This window comes from Colletotrichum lupini, chromosome 3 (genome assembly GCF_023278565.1).
Source record: "Colletotrichum lupini chromosome 3, complete sequence".
Lineage (NCBI taxonomy): Eukaryota > Fungi > Ascomycota > Sordariomycetes > Glomerellales > Glomerellaceae > Colletotrichum > Colletotrichum lupini.
In genome coordinates, this window is record NC_064676.1 from 5,817,163 (window position 1) to 5,833,636 (window position 16,474).

General features: G+C 53.1%; 6 protein-coding genes and 1 non-coding gene across 7 annotated transcripts; 3 read left to right on the plus strand and 4 right to left on the minus strand.

The window, feature by feature from the left end:
* The first annotated feature begins 314 nt into the window (after positions 1–314).
* CLUP02_tRNA086 lies at positions 315–402 on the plus strand. The gene has a single exon. It is a non-coding gene; the product is annotated as a tRNA-Glu (tRNA).
* A 1,476-nt stretch (positions 403–1,878) lies between these two features.
* On the plus strand, positions 1,879–2,403 carry CLUP02_06503 (BolA-like protein; the record flags this gene model as incomplete). The annotated part of the gene is made up of 2 exons (XM_049285502.1): positions 1,879–1,966; positions 2,159–2,403. The coding sequence occupies 2 exons, from the start codon at positions 1,879–1,881 to the stop codon at positions 2,401–2,403; spliced, it is 333 nt and encodes a 110-aa protein (XP_049142645.1).
* A 421-nt stretch (positions 2,404–2,824) lies between these two features.
* Positions 2,825–5,192, minus strand: CLUP02_06504 (uncharacterized protein; the record flags this gene model as incomplete). Its single annotated transcript, XM_049285503.1, has 3 exons — positions 2,825–3,634; positions 3,684–4,890; positions 4,963–5,192. The coding sequence occupies 3 exons, from the start codon at positions 5,190–5,192 to the stop codon at positions 2,825–2,827; spliced, it is 2,247 nt and encodes a 748-aa protein (XP_049142646.1).
* Positions 5,193–6,129: 937 nt separating this feature from the next.
* On the minus strand, positions 6,130–7,463 carry CLUP02_06505 (uncharacterized protein; the record flags this gene model as incomplete). Its single annotated transcript, XM_049285504.1, has 4 exons — positions 6,130–6,214; positions 6,437–6,454; positions 6,811–7,117; positions 7,319–7,463. 4 exons carry the CDS (start codon positions 7,461–7,463, stop codon positions 6,130–6,132), a joined length of 555 nt encoding a protein of 184 aa, XP_049142647.1.
* Positions 7,464–7,864: 401 nt separating this feature from the next.
* On the minus strand, positions 7,865–10,537 carry CLUP02_06506 (DNA ligase I; the record flags this gene model as incomplete). Its single annotated transcript, XM_049285505.1, has 2 exons — positions 7,865–9,457; positions 9,509–10,537. The coding sequence occupies 2 exons, from the start codon at positions 10,535–10,537 to the stop codon at positions 7,865–7,867; spliced, it is 2,622 nt and encodes an 873-aa protein (XP_049142648.1).
* A 580-nt stretch (positions 10,538–11,117) lies between these two features.
* Positions 11,118–12,117, plus strand: CLUP02_06507 (eukaryotic translation initiation factor 3 subunit K; the record flags this gene model as incomplete). The annotated part of the gene is made up of 2 exons (XM_049285506.1): positions 11,118–11,284; positions 11,583–12,117. The coding sequence occupies 2 exons, from the start codon at positions 11,118–11,120 to the stop codon at positions 12,115–12,117; spliced, it is 702 nt and encodes a 233-aa protein (XP_049142649.1).
* A 128-nt stretch (positions 12,118–12,245) lies between these two features.
* CLUP02_06508 (T-complex protein 1) lies at positions 12,246–16,293 on the minus strand (the record flags this gene model as incomplete). The annotated part of the gene is made up of 12 exons (XM_049285507.1): positions 12,246–12,400; positions 12,525–13,599; positions 13,685–13,847; positions 13,916–13,952; positions 14,001–14,083; positions 14,130–14,364; positions 14,417–15,416; positions 15,470–15,706; positions 15,764–15,785; positions 15,835–15,929; positions 15,983–16,117; positions 16,192–16,293. The coding sequence occupies 12 exons, from the start codon at positions 16,291–16,293 to the stop codon at positions 12,246–12,248; spliced, it is 3,339 nt and encodes a 1,112-aa protein (XP_049142650.1).
* Positions 16,294–16,474: the final 181 nt, after the last annotated feature.

Sequence of the window (16,474 nt, forward strand, 5' to 3'; positions counted from 1 at the left end):
TCCCTCCAAGTCGTGCCTTCCGAGTTGCTTCAGTGTTGACCTGCGTGTCGTCAACTAAACCTCTCTTGCTTGACTCTTCTTTCGTCAACATTGAGACAGACCTGTTTTTTCATCATCAACTCAGCCAAATCTCATCCTCAAGCTTCTCTGTCACGATGAGACTCCACGTCTACCACGGGCGCGCATGCAGTGGCTGACTGCCTTGCATGGGTACGCGCATGGTGAAGGAGCGAGTAAGTATCCGAAAGCGGAGACCGCCAATCCACCCACAGTACTTGGTGCAAAGTCTTCGCCGGTCTGTCAACAACCATCAATCCGATATGGTGTAGTGGCCAACATGATGCCCTCTCATCCTCAGTGAGAGGTTAGGCATAGCCCCGAGTTCGATTCTCGGTTTCGGAATTATCTAATTGTTTTGCCATTTTTGCATGTTTATGATGCAGTTGGGTGATATATTGTTGATATATTGATGATTTATGTCCCTTCTCTCTCTAAGGTATGGGACTCAGTGTCTATGACATGAAAAGAACTTCGAGATTAGTACTAACTCCTAAATCTAAATCGAAAACTGTTGAGGTAAAAAAAAAAAAAGGTACTCAAATTTCTAGTTGTAGAGCATGAAACCTATCTATCTATGGTTCTTGCTGAGGGTTCTTTCTCCTGAATGACTTTTACAGTACCTATAGCTTGTGAAAGAGAGGGCTTCAACTACACAAAAGAACTTTCAGATATGATATCTTCTCATATGTTCTGAGCTAGAGCAGAGCCCGACCCAAACTCGCCTTTAAATACTTCCTTACTCATCAAATCTAAGCGTCAGGAGTGCACGCTTGCGTAGGTCTGTCGGATCGTGTACATCGTAATAGAGGCGATGATAGTCGCTAATTCCAATGGCTATATCTATTGGAATGAACCGGTTTAAACTTGTGCACAGGGCAAGTCGGCGTAATCCTGGGGCGCATGGACTGGTCACCCGTTCTTGTTTATCTATAACGCCTCTGGCAATGTTCGATCACGAATGCGAGCAGCATGCAGCGGGTTGATTGGTTCCAGGCTTTTGGTCCTACAATGGTAGTTTCTACTGATAAACCCAGTATTCTTTGCTGTATCCCATCATGGTGTGAGGTTGAAGTACAAGGGACATCCAGTACTGGCGAGAAGACTGCATCACCTCATCGGTTGCAATCTATCCCATGTCACAATGCAACGCGAGAAAGAAGAGGCACTGGCGAGCATCAGATTGGCAGAATCACGAACTGGAGATGTACAGATTCGGATCTACGACTCTCTGAATTGCATACAATGACCCGTGGACGTGAGCATGGGGACCTGCTCATGGTGCGTGATTCAAAGCTCAAAGCAGCGGTTAATGCGTTGAAGTACTTTATATCAGTAAAGGTCTTTCTTTGCCCGTGGTGAGACCACCTCCATCTCGTTGATCGGAATGCCTAAGACCGTAGTGGACGTTAGATGACGCTTTGCTTCACACGGAAAGGATGCAAAGGAAATTGTGAGATCAAACAAGATAAACAGGGCAATCCAAGTTCGATGCGCTCGGATCAAAGGGCCATGGCAGTACAGCAATCCATAAGGAAGTGCAGCATCTCCAACAAAGTCCCCAAGACGAATGGAAGCCACCAAACTTACCTTAGATCCCCAATGACGGAACCACTCCGCCTGACACTTTCAAAAAAAAGAACCCCACCATCTAATCAATCTAATCGCCGACCCAAGCCACGCCGCCCACCACAGGAAACCCACCGCAGAACCAAGCACCTCTGATTTTCGACAATCTCCCAACCCAAAGCTGCCACCCCCCGGAACCCGATCGTCACTCTTTCCCGAAAACCACTAGATACCCTCACAATCACATACAAGATGGCAAACCAAATAACAGAGGCCTCGCTAAAGCAGGCCCTCACCGAGCGTCTGCAGGCAATTCACGTCGAGATCTCGGATATGTCAGGTATGTCTTCGCTCGTCGCCAGCATGCACTCCCTCAACCGAAAACCCCCCCACGTCATGCCCCGCCATGTTAGAAATCAATGTACTCGCCCGCGCATCGTCTGTCGCGCCCAGCACACCTCACCGACCCATGCGAAACCACCATTATGCGACATTCTGGGCTTCCTCCTAACTAAAACATTCTATCAAACAGGCGGCTGCGGACAAGCCTTCACCTCGACGATCGTCTCCCCCGCCTTCGAGAAACAAACCTCCCTGAAGCGCCACCGCCTCGTCAACGCCGCCCTCAAGGACGAGATCGCCCAGATCCACGCCTGGAGCGCAAAGTGCCAGACGCCCGCCGAGTGGGAGCGCGATAGAGCCGCCGCCGGCGGAGGCAGCGACGGCCCGCCGATGGACGGGACTGTCGGCGGCAGGGTGGAGGGTGTTGCGCAGTGAAGAAAAAGGGAAAATGGGACAAGACACATCGCACCGGAATTGGAGCTGGACTGGACTGGCCGCCCCGGTTGGGGAGAGGGGAGCATTATGCATCATCAGTTGTCACTTCGCGCCGAACACGGAGATGACTGGGCCGCTTGGGGCGACATGGACATATACACAGGGCGATACGTCCCTATACAAGGCGGGAAAAGAGACGCCACGCATGAGATCCAAAAAGAAGAACATGGAGGCATCTTGGGAGGATGGCGCGATAAGTGTTTGGTCTAGACGCCCCCCTTTTCGAGTATATACATGAGGTTTTCGCGGAAAGCAGAAAAGCAGAAGCAGGCTTTTCGTGGCTTCGTTCTTTGTCATTTATCAACCTACTCCTAACAGCATGCCTGGACTCCCCAATGAACCAGCTCCATGAGCAAGAGATCTAGAACAACCCAAGCAAGTCCTCATTCGTCTTCTTCCCGTTTCCTTCGCCACCTTGAGGTTGTGCAGGCTGGTGTAACTGCATGCCCGCCGGCAAGGGCTGCCCGGACCCTGTGTTGCCAAAGTCGAGCCCAGCGAAGCCGTTCATCATGTCATTCATGCCGCCACCACCTGCTCCAGGGCTCATCGGGTTGGCCGCCTGCTGTTGCTGCGGCGGAGGAGCATCAAACAAACCCATCATGTCAGCCATGGCACTCGAGTTACCACCTCCCGCAGGGCTGGCCACTCTGTCTGGGGTGTTGATGTTGCTCTGCTGCTCGGCTGATGCAGGGGCAGCACCGTCAAAGTCGATATCGAGAAGGTTTTCGATGTTGTTTTGTGAGTTGGCGTTGCCGTTGGCCACAGCTGCCACTGACGCAGCAATGGGGTTTTCGGCCGCCTCTTGCCGTTGTTCGCGGATGGCCGCACGCTGAATCTCGTCTGCTCCATAGCGACCCTTGCCGACAAATGATTCTGGTGGCTTGTGGTACACCGACGCCAGAGTAGAAAGCTCTGCGAGAAGTTGCTCGAGGAGAGCAGGGGGAAGGCTGGTCATTGTTGTGGTAATGGCGGGCTTCTGAGACAGGACAATATTCTTGGCGACATCCAAATCGCCTGACAATAGACGCCAGTAGACGTAAGCTCTGTCTCTGATATCTGGGTTGTCGTTGTCTGTCGTAGCCTGCTGAAGCACCTTTTGGACCAGTCCCTGGTTGCTGCCGGGCTTCTTGAGGAAGAGTTTGACCACAGCAGTCAGGATCTGGAGTTGAGTCTGCTGAAAGTTAGCGGTGTCTTTGAATATCTGGAATGAATCGACAAACCTGTGTGAACTCCTCCATGAAACCCTCCACGAAACTTTCCAGAATGTCGTCGGCGTTGTTGATCTTCTCAGCGTACTCTCCCACAATCCAAATCAGCGATCCTCTTGCCGTTGGCTCGTCCAGCTCGTCGATATACTTGCAGAGCGTGGGGATGACGCCCTCGTAACCAGGGTATTTGCGGAGAATATCCTTGATAACCACCACAACCTCCTGCACAACGTAGTTGACCTTGGTGGCAATCAAGTCCAACAATGCGTTGACGCACTTCTGACTGGCACTCTCGAGCTTGATCGCAACCTGGCCAATGGCCTTGACGGCGCGCTTGACAAAGTCCATATCGACCTCCAAAGCGTACTCTTTCAATTCTGCGAGGAGTTGGTCAAAGTTCTTCTCGTTGGCTATCCGAACCATGATCTCGAGCTTCTGAAGTTTGACGTAGGGGGGATCGTTATATTTGCAGAAGAAGACTCGCAGCTCTTTGCTAAGAATATCGGGCTTAGCCTGCAGGAGGAGGTCAATATTGCGCAGAGCAACATACTGCACCTCAGGAGCAGACGCCACAAGCGTGACAAGAGGCGGCGCCATCTTCTTTAGGTATGATCGCACAAGCTCCGGGCTAACTGCCTTCATGTGGATGAAGACCACCTTCACGGCGGCCAAGACCACGCTGGGGTTGACGTGTTGGAACTGTGGCGCAACTCTTTCACAAATGTGCTCAGACTCCTTGGTATCCGCAGCAGGATAGTCGGCCAGTGTGGTCAGGATAGTGACGCGACCCCATTCCGTGCACTCGTTGAGAGCCATCAACAGCTTCTTCAGTGTGGCCGGTGTCACTACAAGTGCTCGAGTCTCTGGTGCGGTTTCGGTGATCTCTGAAAGCGCCTGGACCGAGTTTGCGACAACCATAGGATTCGGGTCCCCAATCAACTCCTGCAGTGACTCCAAAAAGCCGTTCTCTATGCACATTGATGGGTTGAGATCGAAGAGTTTGGCGACACAAATCGCGGCCGTCTTTCGAACGTATGGCGACTCGTCTCGTAGTGTCTTCCGCAGCGGCTCTTCCATGTAATCCACCATCTTGTCGACTCTAATACAGCCCATCGTTCGGATCGCTAGCGCACGGATGAGGGGATTCGGGTCTTCGGAATCTTGTACGAAAGTATTAACGGCAAGAATACAGAGATCTGGATGCGATTTCGCGTAGTTCCTGTTGTATGCTGTCAGTAGTCGCTTTAGATGCCTCGCCTAGGCAGCAGATCGGTTTCGACTGCGGACTAACATCAAGTATAAGTAAACCAGCTTCTTCTGGTCCAGGTCGCCTGTCGCAATGTTCTTCAGGACATCGGGGAACAAAGCAGACACGTCCTTGCCCAACGTCATCGCCATAATCGTCTTCTGGATGGATTCCTTGCGCTCGTAGGCATATTGAGAGACAAGGCCTGCCCGCAGCTCAAAGGTCTCTCCCTTCCTCGGGACAGCAAAGGCCCCACGAATCCGATTGACCGCCATGGTGTCGGGAGGTGCTCGAGGTAGGGGGTATGGTGATTTAGGGTGTGTTGTCGGAGGGGGCTAGAGGCGATCTGGCAGATGAGAGAGATAGCCAGTCCGATCAGGACCTGGACAAGCTCATCCAAAGGTAAAGTCTCGGTATTCAACAGCAGTCCGCTTGCTTTTGCTCGTCGTAGGTGTCCGGGGGATGCAGTGAATGCACCTCGTCGGTAGTCGCCAAGAGGATGAGGTGGTCGAAGAAGTACCTGGCAGTGGAATGCACCCCTAACCTTAATCCCAGCCTGGCCAGCCTGGCAGCAGTGCTGGGCGCTGCACTGCTCCGATTCGCTAAATGAATGTCGCTCCATCCTCCTTGGCGACTCCACAGCGATGCACATGCAACTATCGGGCCTGTTGTTTTATCGGAAACTCTTTTACAGAGGTACAAGGTACCAAGCTCTAAGGCAAGTAAACATTGATGAGCTCATTGCAACATCGCCATTTCCATCTGCTGCCCTTGACCTCACTTTTTGTTATACTTCTCCGGCTCCTCCACGGCATTACGGAGCTTTTATCCCTTTCAGCAAACAAAATTTGCTAAGAAATTCGGCCCAGGCCCGCGATCTGAAACACTGCCAATAATACCAACCACTAAATAAATCACCATGGTAAGCCATTTCCGTTCATCTAGTGAATGAAGGCATCTGACAAGTCTCTTTAAGGCCACATTGCCCAACCTGCGTCGTTTGTTCATCGAGGCAAGAACGGATGATGAAGAGCGGGAAGTGTCTAGGAAAGCAGTGAGTCGGTGTCAAACAGCTCCATGGTGTCCCTAAACTTACCAGTCATGCAGTTTTATAACGCAGTCCTCTTCATGAGCTCTGTGACTATCTTCAGCTTGATTGCTCAGAGGATGAATGCCGTGAAATGAATCAACACAGTCGACCAATAGTGTTCGTTAGGTTGAACCACAGATGTCGAGCTTCTCGATGAATGCCCGCCGCGTTGGGTATCCAGAGGTTCGCAAAGCCTGCTTCAGGGCTCTGCGGTCCAAGATGATGCGCCCCGCAACAACACCATCCGCAGCAGAGTCATAGGCAGGCGAAGAAATTAGTCGTGCGAGACACATCCCGCAGCATGACAGGGAATTCGCGCTTGCAAGGACGAAGTTGAACATATGCGGGCGACCTCTTCCACCGGCAACTGGGAGAGTGGTGCTCGTTGAGGACAGGGTCAGGCCCTGGTACCGCCGATTCACGACTTACTGAGACTCATAGCCGTTGCTGCAACGAGTATACGAGCATGATATCAGATTAATGAGTCACCTGAAGGCACAAAGAAGATGTGGAAGATGTGCAAGGACTACTATAGTCGTAGGCAATGCGATACGAAAAAGCACCGCGCCAGGCTCCTTGACACAGGCCCTGATATCAATGAACATTGTTTGATCCTTTGCTTTGCAGGCGACGGCTGCTGATACTACCCCTGGCCAATGCGGAGACCTCCGTCTCCACGTCCGTCTCAAATCGTAACTACTGTACGCCATCATAAGTTATTCTCTTTGGGTGCCTCCCCAACAGACGCGAATATTCCTCTTGAGTTATTCCAAATCCTCACCAACGGCCCATCAATCCCGTACAAGGGATCATTGGGCGGTACGGGAACAGCGGAAACCTCTTCTATCAGCCCGCTCTTCTCCTCCAACTTCTTCTTGCCGATTTCGTATTTATAATGAGGTGAACCTTTGGGATACACTCCAACATATCGATACTCGGGCTCTCCCTCAACAGGATCTGCTGCTCCCTCCGCCTTTGAGACAGAGGCATGCCCTACGCCTGCTGGGACGACGACGACATCGCCGGCTCGCACTATACATCGTACTCCGCTGCCAACGTCATCCGAGACCCCTTCGCCAAAGACTAGCTCGGAGCTGCCTTGAAAGACGCCTGCTTCATGGGTTAACGGAGTTGAATGATTCAAGGGGATCGATGGACCTGCCGTAACACTCGTGAGTGTTTGGGTGAAAGTGCTTCAGGCTGATAGTCCCCCAAGTTCCCTATAGGTAAAAGACTCTTTAATAACGACGTCAAATGAGTATACGGAGACTTAGTAAGCCAGAATTCTTACCTTCTTCTCCCAGCCGTGACGCTGAAGTCTTTCTGATGCGCTCTCCTCGTTAAGTGACTGGAGAACATCACGATATATGAGGACTGGAAGATCATTATTCGGACAATGAGCAGTCCTCTTCAACGGGTACGCCTCGGGCTGCACGACCTTCTCATATGAAGACATTATTTCACCGGCCCATGCGGGATGGACTCGAGAAGACTCGTTTATGATTCGATGTGTTACAGAGTTCTCACGCCCGAGTATGGCCACGAGCTATTGGGTATTTTGAAAAATAATGTTTGTGGTGTGTTTGTTCATATTAACTTTCTGTCGCTGTCAACAACACCTACTCCTCTAACCCCGGATTCTCTGGTCATTTGACAGTGCCAAGCAGCCAGAAAGGCAAAGAGGCAAGCTGCTGGAGTTATCTCCGAACGTCACCAGGAGAAGACATCGGCTCCGAGGACCCCTCCATATCGTGCATTCCTGCCGATCCCGTGGCCACTGAAGCACAATGATATCCTCAACTCTGTCATAACATCAACGCAAGCTTACAGATCAACATCTCGACTGATTATCCAGTATTACTCTTCAAATTCGTCCAAAACATCGCCCTGCCCTTCCTTCGTCGGCGCCTTCGCCTCCTGCTTCCTCCACAAACCAGCAAGAAACTCATTCGTACTCGCCTCGTCCATGCTCTTATCCTCGCGCTTCTTCAAAAATCGAGGGAATCGCAGGCTCAACCCTCGTTCGTCGCTGACGAGCCCAATGGCGGCCGTGTACGTCGGACTCAGAGTGATGTCCGCAAACGCCATCTCCCACACCTCCTGAGGCTCGAACCACACGTCAGGCTCGGGACCAGAGTACTCGACAAACGCGGGCTTCTGGGTGCGCGTGTTCTGCCTCTCGCTTAGCTCGCCGTCGTCGTAGTGTTCCCTGTTCGCCTTATAGAAGGCGTCTGTAAAGCCCGACATGCACTTGCACACGACCTCGAGGGCGCCGCTGTCCTCGTTGCGGACGGCCATGAGGATTGGCGACCACCATTTGGACTTCCGGCCTTGTCCGTGCCAGGCGGCTACCGGAATCATGTCCAACGTCTCAAAGCTTGAGTTGTAGTCCTTCTTGACCTTTAGCCACGAGTCTAGTCGCTTATCGGGCTCGTATGTGGCCAAGAGAGGCTTGCGTCTGCCCTTCTTCTTCGGAGCGCCCTCCTCGCCCTTGGTGCCTTTGCTTCGTGATTTTGACTTTGAAGGCGTTCTGGGTTCCTCGGCAACCTCGCCATCGGCATCTACTGCGCCGTCACCATGGTAGGGGACATCTGTCAAGTTGTCCAAGATTTTGACCATAATGCCTTCACACTTGATATTGGTTGCCGCCTTAAAAAACTCCAATACAGCATCCGAGTCTTGCGACGTAGCATCCAGGCTCTTCACCCAGGTGAATTGGCGGGGAACTTCGATAAACATCGATCGCAGGAGCTCCCTTCTTTCTCGAAAGGGCCGGTTCAGTAGGGGTTGTCCGTTGAGAAACATGAGGTCAAATGCGAACATGCAAACGTTGACTTGCACGCTGCCAATAGCGACATCCTTCCGCGCGCGATTGCTCAGCGTCTGGAAGTTCTTCAAATCTCCCGTCTCGCTGTCCACGGCCACCACTTCGCCTTCCATAATAAAGCTGTTGACGCCTTCGCCGCGAACCTTGGGCATCAATGCGACTAAGTCGGGGTACTTGTCCGTCATCAGCTCGAGGTGTCTTGAGAAGATGGAAATTTTGCCGCTTTCATCGCAGTGAATCTGAGCTCTTTGGCCGTCATACTTGAACTCGCAAGCAAAGTCTCTGCCCTGGAGTTTCGTGAGCATCTCGGAAAGGTCTCTCGTGATGCTTCCCAACATGGGCCGGAGTGGTATGTGCAGCGTTAAATCACAACGAAGTAACAGCTCGTCGCAGACGCCAATTTCCAATAAGACGGGTACAAGATCGTTGTAGTTGGGGCGCCGCGCGAAGCAGGCCTTTAGTATTTCCTCTGGCCTGCTCCATACTTCAGCGAGCTCTTCCTTCTTTAGTTTTTGGAGGTCCTTGACTGATCGTAGTGGGAACTCAGCTCCCGGAGGTCTAGAAAGGAATAAGGCTCTTGAGAGAGCAATCAACATGGTGGTTTTGACAGCACCAATACGTAGCTACCGACGTTAGACATTTGATAAAAAGGCTGTTACAAAATCAAAACCTACATGTTGACACAATGTTCGTACAATGAACCTGCTCTCTTCACCACCGCGGGCATCTTGTAGAAGTCGATCGACAATTCTCTGCTTTGCTTCGCCGCTTCCGTTACCTTGGCTATTAGCAATTTTGACTAGTGATTGGTAGACAGCCTTGATGGTCAAGGGCTTCGGTTTCCGCAGAGTAAAGCTTTGCTTCTTCTTGGCCTCGAATGCAACGTCCCCGGCATCACCGTGCTTGTCGTAAAGTGTCTTTAGGGAGCGACCGTCTAATCCACACACCTGCTTCAGTGCCTTGGAAATCGCTGACCCCCCCAAACCGAGCTCTAAGGAGATGTAAGGGGGCGAGATGGAATTTGTTGCAAGCCAGACCGCGGGCAGTAGGCTCTCCGGGTCAGCTTCAATCAGTACTCTGATACAGTTGACTAGAGTATCCACAATCTTAATCCGACTTTGTGTAGCGGATACCAAAATGAAGCATCGGGTGAGGAATGCGTATGAAGCGTGCCCTCCCTCAGCTGCCCATGATTCCTTCAGCCGAGGGACATATTCCGAAGGATCAAATATCAGTGGGCTTTGGTCCAGAGGAATGGTTGCTGAAACCGTGTCTTCAGCATTTGCCACGGAAGATAGTGACAGCGTCTTCGTCTTTGGCGTAACAATTGGCAGAACCGAGGATGTCGGCGACCCTTTCAGTCCAGACTTTGCCTCGATAGGTTCCTCTCCATTAGTCTCATTCAACCGTAAACTTGGGTCATTTACTGGCTCAGGACATGGCGTAGATTCTGCTCTTTCATTCTGCACCTCGGCATCCCATTCCGCTTGCAGCTTCCTGGCAAGCTCCTCATCCGTCAACTCCGGCTGCTGGTCGGCGGATCCCGTGCCATTCGATATGGCTTCAGGAGCAGGTTCCGTTGTGGGTTTCAGTGACGATGTGCCGTTCTGCTTCTGCTTAGAGAAGAAGTATTCCAGACCTCTCGAAGGTACTCCGGTTGACGACTGATCGTTCAGTTTCCTCTTCTTACTTGGGCTGGGCATGGTGATGATGATGTTCAATGCAGGAACTTAGTGCGTGGAAAGCTTCGGATGATGATTCTAGTGAGAACAGATGCAAATGAAACTTCGTGTTATCATCACGAACTGCCCAGTGGAATTTTACTTCCTTCTCTTTCCATCTGCTCAATGTTGTTAGTTCATCACTGAGCTGTCCGCTGAGGTACCTTAGCTCAACCCTGTAACAGTCTCAGTCAATGACGCCGCTGCCTGCGAACCGAACAAGAGGGTACGTGCACCTTCCCAGCCACCCCTGTACCGGTAGCTTGCTCCCTTAGTCAGCAGAACCCTTGGATCCATCGTCTTAGGTAAGGTGTCCTGGTTTACCTTCGAAGGAGAAACGGCCACACCTTTCCCCTTGCTCCGGCGCTAAACCTCATTTGACGACCCAAGCGACTTCCACACAACAACACACTCGAACTTTTGGAAATCTTTCGCCAGGGCGGCCCAAGCCCCACCAGCGGCACCGATTTCTTCCTTCCCCTCCACGATACCTCTCCTAACCCGCCGAACCTCGAAAACCACCCTCTCACACCCCCCCACGCCGCACATAAAACCAGCAATCATGTTGAACGGCGAAGATCCGCCCGAGCGGCCCGACTACATTGTCAACATCATCAATGGCCTCGAGCGGTACAACCCTGAGGCTGTCGTCAACCTCGAGTCCTACCTGCAGGAGCAGTGCGAGCAGAAGTACTGCGATTGCAATGCGAACCGGACACTCCTGAAGCTGTGAGTCGCAATCTCCAACATGCCTACTCGACCACCACCACGCGTCTTTTTTGTACACGTCGGTGGCATCGGACCCCTTTGCTTGGTCTTGCGCCGGTTTATATGATGATCGTGTAAACGTTTCCTATTACCTGACATGCACTGGTTGTTCCGTCATGAACCCCTCAGTCGCAACTGAAGTCAGCACATGGTGTTAACTGAACGATACCGGAACTCAATATTGAGACACAATTTGGATACGAGCCTACATCATCATGGAACTCGACAGCTGACCACTTTGTCTTCTCTCTCCTTCCAGGTACCAGCTTAACCCCGACCGTCTCAAGGATGAGGTCGTCACCAACATCCTCGTCAAGGCCATGACCCAGTTCCCCTCGCCGCAGTTCACCCTCGCCCTGCACCTCATCAACCCCTCCACCATCGCCCAGGGCGAGCTCCACGAGGCCGTCGCCAAGCTGCGCACCCTCAACAGCCAGCTCGAGGGCTCCCAGTACGCCCGCTTCTGGAACACCATTGACGGCGATGACCTCTGCGCCGACCTCATTGCCGACATCTCAGGCTTCGAGGACCTCATCCGCAGCAACATTGCCAACTCGATCGCCCAGGCCTTCCGCGAGGTCAGCCTGTCCCAGCTCGAGTCGTGGCTCGGCCTCGACGGCGACGCCACCGCAAAGTTCGTCACCGAGGTTGCCGGCTGGACCGTTGGCGACAATGGCGTCGTTACTATCCCCAAGAACGCCGAGAACGAGGCCAAGAAGTCTGAGATCAGGGAGGACGTCAACGTCGACATGTTTTCGAGGATTCTTCGCAGATCATGGGAGGAGACTGCGTAAAAGAAGTACTTTTCTGAAAAATAAGAAGAGAAATCGCAGACTTGGGCTTCGGTGTGAGGATGAACAGAAGAAGGGGACGCAAGGGTTGATATCACAACCCTTGGCTGCTAATAGCTCCGTACATGGAGTTAGGGCTGGAAGAGAGCATGGCGGCAAAAATTACCGGCGTTCACTTTTGACTTTGGAATCGGGGGCCATAGAGTATATCCCTGAATATGAGACATGCCACAATGTTTGAAATGTCGTGTAAAACGCTTCTTTTTCTTCTCATTATTTTGATGTGCTGCAAAATCTTTGTCCCTGCCTGTCCCCTTTTTTATCATCGTCGTGTAGCACATAATTTTCTCATCGCTTTGAAAGCTCCTCCCACTGAACACCACACCATTCCTCAAGATACCCTGCCTCACCAACCTCGACACCGCGCTGCTGACAATCCGCCTCGCAAACGCCGACAATGATGGTACCCCAGTCCATACCCTCAAGCGACAGCTCCTCCGCCTCGAGCTCGGTGATGGCATGCGGCGTCATCTGCACCTCAAACACGCGCCTGGCACCACAGTTTCCGCACCGCGTCATTCCACCACTGCCGGCAGCGGCGCCCAGCTTCGCGCCCACGGCATCCGCCTTGGAGTACAGCAGCGGCGTGCCGTTGAACTCGTAGCGGATACACTGTTCCGGGTTCTGCTCCATGCGGTCCGCAAACTTTTGAAACGCCGCGTCCATGGACGACTCGAAGACGTCCTTCATGTCGCCTCCCCCACCAGCGCCGCTACCACCCTCGGTGTCCACCTCCATCCGCGCGTTCTGCGGCACGGGCATAGGTTCCGGGTCGAGCGTCTCGAACTCGGCGTCCGCGAGGTAGGAAATCGGGTACGGCTTAGGCAGGGCGTCGGCCGCGGGACACGGCTCTGGCGGTGGGGGCGGCCCGGAAGGCGTTTGCGGGTTGTTGAGGTTCAGCGTCTCGGCAAAGGTCTTGGGGAGGGACTCGGCCGGGTCCTTGGCCACCTCCTTCTTCTGCGTGGGCTCGTCGGCGGCGGCGGGGGTAGAAAACGGGTTCGACGGGGCGGCGGTGCCAAAGGGGCTGCTGCTTGAAGAGGCGCCCGTGCTGAACGGGTTCGCGTTGCCTCCGAATGGGTTCGCTGCACCGGAACCGCCGCCAAAAAGCGCGGTTCCCAGTCCCGAGCTGACGTCTTTCTTGGGCTCTTCCTTCTCCTCCACCTTCTTCTGAGGCTTCGCTTCCGCCTTCTTTGCTGCCGCTGCTTGCGCTTCCTTGGATACCTTGACACCTCTCACAGCGCGGATGCTGCCCTGCTTGCGCCGGCAGGTGGATTTGCGGCAGGCGAAGACGTACAGGCGGCGCTCGTGGCCGGGGAACTTCTCGGGGAGCTCGCCGTTGAGTTGGAGAAGCTGGACCATGATCTCGTTGCACACTTGACACCGCGCCAGGGCTGCTGAGGCTGGTTGTTCGGGGTTCAACCATTCCTACAAGTGAAAACAACCGTGTGTCAGTCAATTTGGGGGGCTGTCATCTCTGTTTGTCGATGCGCGGCGGCAAAGGAGAACTTACTGGTTGACCACCAAGACGACTGATGGTGTCATCGTCGGCGTCTTTGCTGGCGTAACCGAGCAACACGTTGGTCTCGGTGAACTCCTGCTCGGAGGAATCACTGTCGTAATCTGCCATGGTTGTGTAAATCGGTATGGGCTGCCAGATTGACGGGTTGGGCTGGCTACGTGGGGTCAAGATTTTTTGGCTCTCGAAATATTTCGATGCGGGGCTTATCTTATCGCTCCTCACTTGCCCTCCTCCAGCGAGGGGTAGCAAACGATGAAGGCTGCCCCTGACTGACATGCCCCAACCACTTTGAATTAACACACTTCACGAAATGGAATGCAGGAATTGTCTTCATAGTTGGATATCATTCCGGCTCTCAGCTTTGACAGATCTAAGATCAACGCCTTTTGTCTACCGTGCCAACACTTTTAATATTGGAATCCATCAAACTCTTTACTCCTCAGGGCCGTCCATACCAGGGCCAGGGCCTCCCGCTCTGCCCATCTGTCTCGCCTTCAAGAGTTCGTCGCACAGAAGCAGGTTGGATGCAATGCTCGAACTTGAGGCGATGCAGTTTCTGAGTACTCTGAAGGAGTCGAAGATACCCTCGAGCTCTGCGTCCATCGGCTCGCCCGTTGCCAGGTCCAAGCCAACGATGTTGCCATCCGCGTGCTCATCCTGCATAGCAGCAACTGTGACATGTTAGTGAATCTTCTTCAAAAGGCAAGCGTACTGTGCACTTACGAGCATCCTGGATGTCAAGACCGGCGTTGGCAGCGAGAGTCTTGGGAATAATCAGCAGAGCATCGGCGAAGGCCTCGACACCCCACTTGGCCTTGCCCTTCACCGTCTTGGAGAAGGCGTCGCTCTTGAGGTGTGCTGCGCAGGCAACCTGGAAAGCACCAGCACCCGGGACAACGCTCTTGTCCACAATCATGTTGTAGACACTGCGCAGACCGTCACGGACAGCGTCCGTAACCTGAGTAATGGTGTGTGCATTGGGTCCCTTGATCAACAGGGTGACGGACTTGGGCTCCTTAACCTCCTCGATGAAGGTGTACTTCTCCTCGCCCAGAGTTTGCTCGTAGACAAGACCAGCCCATCCCAGAGACTCGGGTGACAGGTCGTCAACACTGTTCTGTGCAACACCACCACAGATGAGCTGCAGTCTCTCCATGTTTCTTCTCTTGGCACGGCGGAGGGCGAGAATGCCGTTCTTGGCCAGTACGTCGAGAGAAAGAGGGTCAATGCCCTTCTGGTTGATGATGACGAAGTTCTTGGTGGGGTCGTTTCCGCAAACCTCCTTCTTCAGCTCGACAATCTTCTTCAACTTAGCATCAACGAAACGACGCTCGCTCTCCACCAGCTTGTCTCTCTGCTCTGCGCTAGAGTAGAAGAATCCAGAGTTGATCTCAGACTTCTCGTACTCCAAGCTGACGTTCATCGTCAGGATGTAGGCGTTCTCAAGGCGCTTGGGCATATCGGGGTGGCGGGCGCCGTGGTCGAGGGCAAGACCTTTGATCAACTGGGTGTCGGAGGCGGTCCGGTGCTGCATCTTCATGATCTCGACCATGTGCAGGTCCGGCTTGGCAGGTGCCTGGTAGATGGCGAGAACAGCATCGACGATATCGGGGGTGAGCTTGGCCGCAAGGTTGGAGTTAAGCTTCGTGGAAAGCGACGTGCGGGCCACGGAGAGAAGCAACTCGCGGTCGACCTCCTTCTCGAGCTTGAAGCCGTCAAGGAACTATTCGTCCGTCAGCACCGCTATCCAAGTATCCGTGTTCGATAGATGCCCACCTTCAACGCCTCGTTCTTGGCGATCTCGAAACCATCCGTAATAATTCTAGGATGCAGTCCTTCTGAGATATAACGATCCGCCTGCTTGAGGAGCTCTCCGATCAACAGGACAGCTGATGTCGTGCCGTCTCCGCAAATATCATCTTGTGCCGTCGCAGCTCTAGCAATCATGACTGCGGTAGGATTTTGAATTTGCATCTCGCGGAGGAGGACGTTTCCATCTTTTGTCAACTTGATCTGTTCGGCGGCGCATTAGCGGTGGGGATTCAGGGGAAGAGGGGTAGTTATTCGCACTTGACCGGAGCCATCGACAAGCCTATTAATGTTAGCATCTAATTTGAAGACATAAACAGCGACAGACTAACATCTTGATAGTGCCCAAAGGGCCGAGGTTGGACTTGAGGACATCCTGGAGGCCTTCACCAGCGCTGATGTTGACCTTCAGGGCTTCACCCCGCCGCTGCACTAGCCGTTAGCATACAAACAAATATCGTCAGGACAAGGGTCGCGCACCCTCGATTCGGCCTTGGGGTTGAGCAGTTGCGCCGCAGACATGTTGGCTTGAGGTCGTCGAGGGGTTCGTGAGGGGGTATCAGTCGGTAAAGTTATTGGATTAGCGACCTGACGTGGAGTGTTCTCGAGATTGACCTGGCCCCGGGAGCTTCAGATGCGGGACTCTGCTGGTGACTTTTTTTCTGCCTCGAGGTGGCAGGCGGTCAGACGCTGGTAGAAGGTGCTGGCTCACTACCTAATTGCCAGCTTGGTGGTGGTGGGTGCCTGGCACCTACAGTGGTCCATTCTTGACTAATTCTCTCTATAAGCATAGCTGCATGCGTAGGGGAATATGTATTTAGTGAGGTGTGAATGGCTGCCGCATCTGTCAGCAATCCCGCCGTTCTATGAACCGTGCGTCGTTAGAGCCTCCTGATGGGGCGAATGCAAGCTGAGAACGGGAGACCGGGACGTGGGGACTTAGGGGTCCGCCAGAGGACCACTGCAATGAAA